General features: G+C 50.3%; 1 protein-coding gene across 1 annotated transcript; it reads left to right on the top strand.

The window, feature by feature from the left end:
- Positions 1–1,035: 1,035 nt before the first annotated feature.
- rnd3a (Rho family GTPase 3a) lies at positions 1,036–10,549 on the top strand. Its single transcript, XM_037465692.2, has 5 exons — positions 1,036–1,350; positions 1,633–1,720; positions 7,101–7,210; positions 8,366–8,500; positions 8,621–10,549. The coding sequence occupies exons 1-5, from the start codon at positions 1,201–1,203 to the stop codon at positions 8,867–8,869; spliced, it is 732 nt and encodes a 243-aa protein (XP_037321589.1). The 5' UTR covers positions 1,036–1,200; the 3' UTR covers positions 8,870–10,549.
- The last annotated feature ends 446 nt before the right edge of the window (positions 10,550–10,995 follow it).

Consider the following 10,995-nt stretch of genomic DNA (forward strand, 5'->3'; position numbering starts at 1 on the left):
ATTTCACCCTTTTTTTGTCTTCTTAGTGGAAAGGAAATTAATATATTTTTCCATGTGTGTTATTCAGCGATGATGAGGGGAACCACCAAAGCTGCTCACTAGAAATAAGCGAGCGTTTGTTACTGGGTTCACTGTGTTTATTGGCTTTGTCGAATGTGCCCCTACAGAAAAAACCCTCCTTGCGTGCGAGTCAATCGATGCCTCCTCGCAATGTTCAGCTAATTCGGAGTCCGAGGAATGATCCCCCCCCCGGGAATCGAGAGTAGAAAGAAGAAGGACGATAACGATGCGAGTTGCTGTGTCACTTTGGAACAACTGGGAGTCACAGGAGCCTTTTTTGTACATTTGTTCCAGCAGAAACAATATGAAAACACATATTTTAATTGAAACTATTATGTGAAGTGTAGAGAATATATTAAAGAGTAAATAATTCCTCCCTGTGCTAAGCAGTATTGCTTAAAATTTGTGTGAGTGTTAAAGGAGATTTTAAAGAAGTGATTCAAAATATCTTTAAATACATATTTCCAAATTCTTTGTGTCTATTTATGTAATACATATTTAAGTTAAGATGATTTTTTTAAATCCTTTTTTTATTCTATTTTTGTGTATTTAAAATTGTGAAAGGCCTCAATTAAGAACAGTATTACTTACTGACTAAATCATATGTATATATGTATATATATATATATATATATAGATAATATTCTTACCTAGCCAATTTTAAAAGTTTCATGGGCAATTTAGATTTTTTTGTTTTAGAATTTACAAAACAAACTGTAATCCAGAGCACATATTATGTCTTCAAACATATACTGATTCAAATGTAATTCAAAAGTTAATGTTGATTACTAAGCTGCTTTAACGTTTCTTATTAGCCCCAAACCAAACTACAAACAAACTCCGTATTTCCGTGTTCTAACAGTTATTATAATGTTTATTACCGTTTCATGTGAAGGGGGAGGGGCTTAGTCCCGAGAGGAGGAGAGCCGCAGCCATTGGCTCCCCGCGACCTTATAAAAGCGGCCGAGCGGCGTGACTCCGCCACAGAGCGGAGACACCGCGCGCACAGGACGGCGCAACTCCCCGCAGCATCCACGACGACACACCCCACGCGGGATTGGACTTTTTTTTTCTTCTTCCCCTTTTAACCGCCCCCCCCCCCACCCCTCTCCCCTCCACTTCATTCCACTGCTGCAATCAATGAAGGAGAGACGATCGTGCCAGAATCTATCTCTGAAGTCCGGCATGGATCCCAGTCAGAGTGTGAAGTGTAAGATCGTGGTGGTGGGGGACAGCCAGTGCGGGAAGACCGCCCTGCTTCACGTGTTCGCCAAGGACTGTTTCCCCGAGGTGAGACCCCCCGCGACCCCCCCCCCGCCATCCCCCATCCCCCATCCTCCTCTCTAATTAATCTAGTTTTTAATGAGCACGTGACCTCCGAACTCCGCGCTGCAGCAGTGCACGAGGGACATGCATTGAATCGCTATACTTGTATGAAATGATGCATGCATGCATGTGTGTGTGTGCGTGCGCTGTAGTGCTCGCGATGAATGCAGGTGTTGCTGTGGTAACGGTGCTTATTATTATGGTATACTATGAAGTTGACGTTTTTGTGGTTCGTGTTTCCTGCAGAGCTACGTCCCCACCGTGTTCGAAAACTACACGGCCAGCTTCGAAATCGACACGCAGAGGATTGAGCTCAGTTTGTGGGACACCTCAGGTAATTATGCCCCCCCCTCCCCCATCCTCCCATCCCCCTCTTCCCTTCTTTGAGTCCCTCTATCCACATCACGTCTCTTCACAGCAAATCAATGCTGGTGAAATGTCCGGACATGTCCAAACAAGCAGGTCGCTTGCACAATTCCTGTGTGACCTCTGGACATGTGTACACTGATGAGTGGCAATGGGCAGGGGGGCGGAAGGGGGGGGTCAAGTTGAATCTGTATTTGGCCGTGTAACCGTCGCCTTTTGCCCTAAAAATGGCACATCTGTGACATTTGAGGAGGCCCTGGCTTTCATTTTTGAATAACGAAAATTAATCTGTGACCCGTTTTAATCAACAAAACTGGGTTAATCCCTAACTCGTATTCCAGAGTTGCTGCCCTCCTGCCCCCCCTTCTTGCCCTCAGATTAGGAATTAGACCACCTTTTACCTACATAGTGTTAGTGTGAAATGCATCCCGGCTGACGAAAAGCCGAAACAGGAAAGGAAAGGAAAAATAATGACAGGCCGAGCGGAGCGCGTACATCTGGAGAACACACTTTTGAAATTCTTCCAACTGCAGGGTTTTTTTTTTTTTTTTGTGGGGGGAAAGTTTTTTGTTGTGCAACACTCTTGTTGGTTGGACTTTGTGTTCAGGGTCCAAACCAGCTGCTGCAGCCCATCTTGTGTGCTTAAATGTGTGTGTGTGTGTAAACAAACCCACTTTCCCATCCATCAATGCCCGAGCAGTGAATAGCACAGCAGTCGGGCGTGAGCGAAGCATATGGTGTGTGTGTGTGTGTGTGTGTGTGATGGCAGGGACAAGCACCCAGCCAGCTGTTGCGGGTCTCTGGCCTGGAATTCCTGAGCAACTTGGTTGGACTTTAAAGACCTTCATGGGGAGAAAAAAAAACCCAAAGCGAAACCACATAAATTCTATTTCAACTGATTTTTGCAGAATAACAACCGGGCCTTCTTTGAGCTTCCAGAGCGCCACAAAGTTAAAAAAAAAATCGTCCGTGTTTGCTTCGGTGCAAGTCAGTTTCCCAGCTTAGCGAGCGAGCAAAAGCAAGGAGGTCATGTTTCAAATTCTTTCGCCTCTACAGTGTGCGTGCGTGTGTGTGTGTGTGTGTGCGTGCCCTGAAATGAAAGTCTGCCAGGGTGAGAGTTTTATTGCGCTGCGTTGGCCGGCCGCCTGGACCCATTTTTCTTTCTCTCTCTCCGCTTCATAAAACAGCCAGGATGGGCTGGGGGGAGCCGTCACTAGTAGACCAGTGGGTCTGAGATGAGGCCAGATACACCCCCTCCCAAAACACACACACCTCCTCGAATCCTCACCCCCACCCAGTATGCACGCACGCACGCACGCGCGCACACACACACAGATTGATACGGCCTTCGGCTCAACCCGTCCCTTTGTAGAGACAATCCCATCGATCTCTTATCTCTTGAGGTGTGCCAGGAGGGCTGTGTGTGTGTGTGTGTGTGTGAGAGACCCCCATCATGCACTGGGGACAAAGCCCAGGATGCCGAGATGAACACAAACAAACCAACCCCCTCCCTCAAACACGCGCGGTGGTGGTCTTTGTTCTGCGGTGACGAGTGGCCTAATGAGATGGCTGCCGTGTGTTTTTAAAAGGGAGGGTGCTGGGAGTAATTTGGGTCATTAAGGTAAATGCATGCCTGCCGTATTGCCTTCCATTGGCCCTGCCCCCCCCCCCCCCCCCGCCCGAATTGTCGTCTTTAGCTCTGCTTCCCAGGCCTCGGGGGCGGGGGGCCCTTTGATGCTTGGCGCGCCTCTCACCAGCGGAGGAAGTGGTTAATGCTGTCTGCCCGCATGTTTCAAATGTGCTGCCAAGGTGTTTTGTGTGAGAGGTAAACAGGAGGACAGGAAGCCCGGGAAATCAGCGGTGCAGCCCCCGGTGGCCCGAGGCCCCCAAAACCCATCTCAATACCTGCAGAGCAGGTGATCTGAGGCAGGGGGGGAACCACAGCTGGCCACTACGTTCATTTATTAAAACGACATAGAAAACAGCCCGCTTGTGGGATCCCACGGATCTCATTTGGTAACATTTACCCCGGGGAACCTTCAGGGAAGTTCTTTTTGTGTTTTTGTTAGGGTTTGGGTTCTGAACGTCTGCCGACAGATGAAAGGACGACCCACTTTGAAACACCGGAGGGGGGGGAGGCAAAGGGCGATATGTAACGCGAGTGGGGCCCAGCTTGTCATGTCCTTGTGCATGTTGAGCATTTGTGGCTGTGGGACTTTTCCAGTGCATTCAGCGACGCTCCCCTCCAAACCTTCCCCCCCCCCCCCCCCCCTCCCTCTCCCTCAGCCAGTCTCCTCCTCCCCTTCGCTCTCTTGCGGCGGCGGCCATTGTTGCCTCGGATCACATTTCTGGGCTCAACGAATTGGAGCCGCATGTCTGGCATTCCTCAGACTAAAGGTTCCTACTTCTACTCGCCTACAAAGACCCCCATTGTACCCGGCCCAGGGGTTTAGGTCCTTTGGCGGAGCGAAAGCGAAGTGGCGTGGCCCTACTTTGTTTCCGAGGGGAGGGGAGGGGGGATTGAATCACACTGGAATTTGCCGTCCTGGCGAGAGAGCCTCGAGCTCGGGCCGCTGGCGATGCGGCGGATAAAATAGGAGGGCAGTGCAATTCCAGGAGATGAATGAGCTCTTTGTCTGCTAATGTGCTGGAAGGACTTTCTGCGAGATGTCCGGCCCGACATGAGAATCCGTGTCGGGTCTCGACCCCCCCGAACACCTCGCACCCGGGGTCCGGGCGCCCCCCGTTTGAACGCTGGGGGTGTTTGTAGTTGTTGTGATTCAGTATCAAACGTGTTGCTTTGTGCACTCATCTGACACTCGGTTTGTCTCTGTTGTAAAACGTTGATTTACTCGGCCCATCTCTGATGGCCGGTATAATTCCTCTAGTCTCCCTCACATAGCACGGTACGCATCAAAGCAATTGGATACCTTGGGCAGTGTTCGCAGCGGCTGACACCCGAGTAACCACGGCAACGACAGCGGACGTGCGTCCGGGTTGGAGTCGGAATCGCTCTTTGTCCTCCTCTGTTTGGTTTGGTCTAGTACTGAAGGTCAATAGTGGGGGGGATCGGGGGGGGGGGGGGGCTGCGCCTGTCGCAGCTTTGCTGTTTCCACAGGTGTCCCTGATGGCGTTACAAACACACACATGCCCCCCCCCCCCCCTCTCAGCTATGTTTGCTATGCAGTAAATCAGCAGACCTGTTGCAAGACCATCAGACCCCCTGTCGGGTCGCAGCTGGCTCGCCTCAGGACTCTAGTGGTGTTTTCGGGGGTTTCCAACCGAAAGCGGGACGTCTCCCGGGATCAGGTGAGGGCCGTATTCCCGACGGGCCACGTTGGGGAGGCTCGAAGTCTTCAGTCATTGGGTGGAAGTGGAGAGAACATCTGTGGATTTGAATATAGAGCAACAGAGACGAGTGGATTCTCCCTTTGGTTCCATGTGCATTAAGTGTGGCTTTTCATCCCAGCTGTCGAAGAGGAAATTGTTTAAAAAAAAAAAAAAAGTTTGTGCGCAGTCATGGAGATACAGTTAGTTTTACATCAGTGGGAAGTACTGCCTCAGTGTGCCGTATCCTCTCACGTCGTTGACTTCCGCAAAGCACACAAAGGGGCCCATGTGTAAGAGGAGGCCTGTGTGTCTGTGTGTGTGTCATCGTCCAGATTTAGAGATCCTGGGGGGAACAATGACAGGAGCTAATTAGATGACGCTCGCCAGGTCTTGTGTGTGTTTTTGCTAGCTATGGGATGTCCTCTTGTCTTTCCGCTTGGCCTCAACGCAGTTACGACCCCGTTGTAAACGGCAATCAAGCCGCAGAACGCCTGCCTTTAGAACACGTTAACACGTTAGCTTAAAATATACAGCTATAAATGCATAAATGTCCCGGTAGCACCAGGTAATATGTGCATCGATGCATTGAAACCATGCACGCTTCAGCCGGCCACCCAGACATGTGTGTCTCCTCCCACTGGGTCGGGGCTGAAGAATTAATTAGTCTTAAAATGTCAACCGGTTCCTTTCCGTTCAGTCACAGGGGCTTTTTTTTTTTTAGTCATTCCAGGTTCCAGGCAGGCTAAATTTTTTAAAAAAAAATTAAAACCGCGGGCGTGATTGATAGCGAGACTGCTTTGGAAAAAGGGGATCCCACATTCCTCCTCACCTTGTGCTTCCTGTGCCGTGTCGACGACGGCTCTACAAACCGTCCTCGGGGGAGTAAAAAGAAAAAGAGAGAAGCTGAAGCGCATTAAGTTCACATCGGGACGTCAAAATGATCCATTTGCTGGCGTCCAAACTTCCCTGACTTTGAGTTCGTGGAATGGTGAGAGGCAGCGAGGCAGTGAGGTGCGTCCTTGGCCGGCCTCGTTCATGTCAACAGTTGGAAAAGTGAGACTGTTTGGGGGGGGGGGGGATAGAAAAAAAGAGCCTTCCAAAAAGGAAACAAAAGAGGTTTATGTCCAATAATCATCAACATAGATTTTTACTTTGTCGCACTCAATCTGCGCACGGTTTGGACCGCATTGCGTGTTCTCCCCGTTGGACCGAACCCGCCCGTTTAATCCCCACAACTTGACACTGGGAACGTGGGATTGTGTCCGTAGACATGGTTCGGATTTCGTTTATTCTGCTCTCGCTCGCCATCGTCATGCTTTCTTGTGCGAGGCGCGGCTCTGGAAGGAAGCGGGCATTGTGTAATCTGTGTCGTCTCCCATCCGGACCGTTTGGGTTAGGAATACTAGATGGTGTGTGTGTGTGTGCGTGTGTGTGTGTGTGCGCACATTCCTGACTTTTCTCAACTGCAGTGTTTATAAAGGACCTCCCAAGGGGAACCTTCGGTTACCAAAAACAAAATTCCCTGGATTTTTTGGCAGCCGTGTGTGTGTGTGTGCGGGGTCAGCTCAGGCTCGTCATGTGATCTTGACACCACCTTGACGTGAGCCCACCCGTCCTCCCCATGGAGCTTCCAGTCTGAGCTGGGCGTCTCCCTCACACATGTTTTCAGTTTTCTTCGAGGACGGGAGTCGCCTCCTAGCCGTGAAGTTCTCAGTCTCCGTAGTCAGCACATTTTTCCGACTGATGCGGCATTATTTGTTTTTTCTTCCCCCCCCCTCCCTCCAAACCCCCCGGTTGCTATGGATTATGGCTGAGCTGCAATCATGCCGTATGTCACCGCCAAAAAATGCAGAGGAGTCTAAAGCGATCATTTAGGCGTGTTCATTGATTCGGTTCGTGCTCTTTCTGTAGACAGAAACCACATCTACTTCAAGGCAGGTATTTCCTACCATCTCAGTGTGGATCAGAGGCATCATGTCTCAACACTTTTTCAGCTTGTGCATTTTCCTCCGTTACAGGATCTCCGTACTACGACAACGTGAGGCCGCTCTCCTACCCGGACTCGGACGCTGTGCTCATCTGTTTCGACATCAGCCGCCCTGAGACACTCGACAGCGTGCTGAAAAAGGTAAGGGGGCTGGTTTTGTCTACGATTTGGCCCAGATGAATAGGAGAGGGTCCGGTCAAATGCTCGTCCTGATGTCGCCAATTGGTTTGTGGACTGCCCGTTTGAGGCCTTTGAGTTCAGCAGCTTAGCCAACCACAAGGGACACAAGAGGGTGGAGCAGAGTACAACAAAAACAGTACTACTACCAGGCAACAAAATTGTTAGAATTTACTTTTAATTAACTGAAAACCCACACTGTGAAAGAAGAAACCACAGTGCGGGCCGAGATCTGTCTATCCCAAGGTGGCCACACCCTAAACCCTTTATACTCTGTTTGCCTTGTCTTCTTCTTTTAAAGATCACTCTCTCACAATCATTCAAGCAAGGATCATCAAGCCTTTGAGCAGCTCTGTTAGCCGTTAAAAATTCCTCCAGTGTGAAGTCTTTGATTTTTGCCCGATCCGCTGACAAAGGCCGGGTCTACAGTCTAGACATTTTTCAGCGAGCTCAGTGCTGATCTCGTGATGTCCGTGACTGGGGGCTGAACGGACTTACTCACTTCAGAACAAAGGTCGTTCAAAATGTGAAACCCTTGATTTGTTTGATTTTTCACACAGTAAACCACACCTGGCATGCGTCCTCCTGTAAGGAGCTTCCCGTTTGCACGTTTTTTTTTTTAAAGTTAACCTTCACGTTACGGGTTTCTTGCCATTCTTGCCTCCGTGCCCACGGGACGGGTTTTCACACACAATCTAGATCCCAATTCAGCGTTGGCTTTTTCGGTCAAGTGGTGTTTGTGCAGACGGAAAGTGACACATTGTTGCACAACAACTTCCCCTCTGGATGTTGATCATCTCGATCCCCTGACCGGCCGTCCGGGCCTGAGGCGCGTTAGCCGCAGCTCAAAGCCCCTGGAGACATGCCATCTATCACACAGCGTTTATTGTTGTCCGGGGGGGGGGACACAAGGATTATTTGTAGTTCCCTTCCAGGGTTGAAAGCCTGAGGGGCTCCAGGAAGCGGCAGATTTAACCTTTGTGCTTGAAGGAACTTGTGACCGGGGGGGGGGGCGATGGAATTCATGGGCTGTTGTGTCTGGAAAACATGCTCACTTGACCACTTAACCGAACCAGACTGTGGATGTTGCATGACTCGAGCTGCTTTCTTCCTCCACAGTGGAAAGGGGAGATCCAGGAGTTTTGTCCCAACACCAAGATGCTGCTGGTCGGATGCAAGTCGGACCTGCGCACCGACCTGAACACGCTGGTGGAGCTCTCGACCCACCGGCAGACGCCGGTCTCTTACGACCAGGTAAGCGAAGCATAAGTAGAGTCTCTCTTTGTAACCCAGCCCACAGACATTCTTGTTAAACCGACCCACAAGCTCTTCTTCATCCCAACGTGACCTCCTCCTCCCCCTCCTCCTCCTCAGGGGTCCAGCATGGCCAAGCAGATCTCGGCGCCCTACATCGAGTGCTCGGCCCAGCAGTCGGAGAACAGCGTCAGGGACATCTTCCACGTGGCCACGCTGGCCTGCATCAACAAGAGCAACAAGCACGTCAAGCGCAGCAAGGCGCCCCGCGGCAACAAGAGGATTTCACACATGCCCGGCCGGCCCGATTTGGCGGCCGTGGCCTCGGACCTGCGGAAGGACAAGGCCAAAAGTTGCTCGGTCATGTGACTGATCGGACCGAGGGGGCGTCGGACTGAGGAAAGGGGGACGGGGCGCAGCGCGAGCAGGAGGCCGTGGGGCGGCGCTCTTTCCCGCATGCCGAAGGCCGCTCGCTTGTCCCGAGAGGGGTTTTGTGAGCTTCGACTCATGCGCTTGGAACGCTCCGCACCAGTGAAGGCATCCCCCCCCCACCCACATTGCCCCGACCGCCACCCCCCCACGCCACCCCCCCACGCCCCGCCTCACCCCACCAGACAATGAAGCTACCCTTCAGCAGGCCTCGTGCTCGGGAAGTGACCCGCTTCCTCCCGGGACGCAGGCAGGAAATGAGCAGGCGGAGTGATGTCACGAGGAGACGCTCACCTGTGAACGGAAGAGGGGCCGAAGAGCATGTGATCATATGAAGGAGAGCCAAAGGTGGCGATTGTGAAGTGCGTGTGTGTGTGTGTGAGGGGGGTGGTTTCTGCCGTTTGTGCCAGATCAAAGACCCTTTTCTCAGAGACTTAGTATGGACCCGATTCACTGTCCCCCCACCTGGTTCCCCCTTCTTTGTTCCCATGACTGTTAAGACACAAGAAGAGGAATTTCTCAGTGCTGCACGAAGGAAACCTGAAGCCGCGTCCCCTGTCTGTTGATATTCCGTCGGTATAACGTGAGGTCATCGGTGTGGAACCGCACCACTGTTTTGTTTAAGCTCCGCCCTGTCGAGTTCCCGCCCCGCTGAGCGATTTCTTGAGCTAGCAGCCCCCGCACGTTTGTAGCAGCGGTCGGACCGCCATTCATTTCCCGTCTGACCGGCACACAAAGACCTGTTATCCAAACTGCTCTCCACGCGGACCGTTTCATGGACTCCTTTTGTATCGTACCGGGGGAGCCGCGAGCCGCTCCCTGGGTCCAAACGAATGCGGTTTAATAACTGTGATTGCACCTCGAAATACCCTTTTAATGGAGCCCTAACGGGTCAGACAGCTTTAGTCAAAGTGCAAATGTGTCTAATTGTGTACTGAGTCTGACGGCCGGTGTGAACCGAGTCACTTTGCCACGGGGAGGGAGCCTATGTGCAAGCGACAATTAAAGTGTTTTTGGAAGCCGAAAACATCGGAGCATCCGCAGTGTAAATTTGTGTTAAATTTGTGGGGGGTTTTTAAATTAAGGATCTGTTTAAATATCAAACGTATTGATGCACTTTCAATGTAACTTCCCTGATATCTCAAATGCCCGTGCTGTAACATTCGGCTCCTCAGCGGCCCATCTTGAATTTTTTTAATCTGTTCCCCAGTGTGCATTGTCATGTTTTCTTGAATGTTGATGTCGCCTTCAGTTGTCTTTGCCAATGTTGTCTCCGCAGTATTTATTGAATTATATATTTTCCCTTTAGAATAAATGCAAATCAAGTTGAAGAAAAATGCGTTTGCTGTTTATTTGGGAAGTAACACGATGTTAAATGAAATGAATGGTTTGATTTGAACCGTAACGACTGTTGAAATCCAGATGAAAAGTAGTAGACTCTAATATTCTATTGATTGGTCTTGCTCTCAGCAAAAAATCTGGTTTATCTGATTTATCAATGAAATGTGTCAGTCATCGCAATGTTACAGGGTGTGTTGTACGTTTAAAATGTCTTAAATGGTTATAACATTGACAGTCATGATATCCAATCAATTTTCTACTTCACATTAAATGCACATAAAAGTATTCTATCCTTCTTCATTCACCTGGACTCGTGGGGACAAAGGGCACACCTGTGATGCGTCATGATTGCACAGGTGGAGCTTATTTAAGGCCTGTCGGTTTCCTCCTCCAAAAAGGACCTGCGGCTCCGACAGGAAGGTGCGTGGCAACCTTTTTTTATTGGCGCTTGAACCAAAGCGCTTTGCTGCACAGACAATGTGGCGGGCGGGCGATAAACCGCACATTTATTTCCCACTGGATTTATTTGTGCTCCGCTGGATTACCTTTTGCGCTCATTCAGGGTGTGTTTAGGGTGGTTTATTGATGCCCAGGCGGGGGAACGGGCTCCAGTCATGTCAACAACACTGTAAATCCCTGTTCTTTGTATATAGATCACTGAATTAGCTCAATTTCATTGTTGGTGCCTCCACAAAAGCCTTTTCAGTTCATTGAGACTGGCTTAA

The sequence above is a fragment of the Pungitius pungitius genome, chromosome 3 (assembly GCF_949316345.1).
Source record: "Pungitius pungitius chromosome 3, fPunPun2.1, whole genome shotgun sequence".
In the NCBI taxonomy this organism is placed as follows: domain Eukaryota; kingdom Metazoa; phylum Chordata; class Actinopteri; order Perciformes; family Gasterosteidae; genus Pungitius; species Pungitius pungitius.

Bases quoted from the DNA above. Each gene is read 5' to 3' on its own strand.
- rnd3a (XM_037465692.2), top strand. From the start codon at position 1,201: ATGAAGGAGAGACGATCGTGCCAGAATCTATCTCTGAAGTCCGGCATG. The intron at 1,351-1,632 runs GTGAGACCCCCC...TGTTTCCTGCAG, and splicing joins CCAAGGACTGTTTCCCCGAG to AGCTACGTCCCCACCGTGTT. The intron at 1,721-7,100 runs GTAATTATGCCC...CCTCCGTTACAG, and splicing joins CAGTTTGTGGGACACCTCAG to GATCTCCGTACTACGACAAC.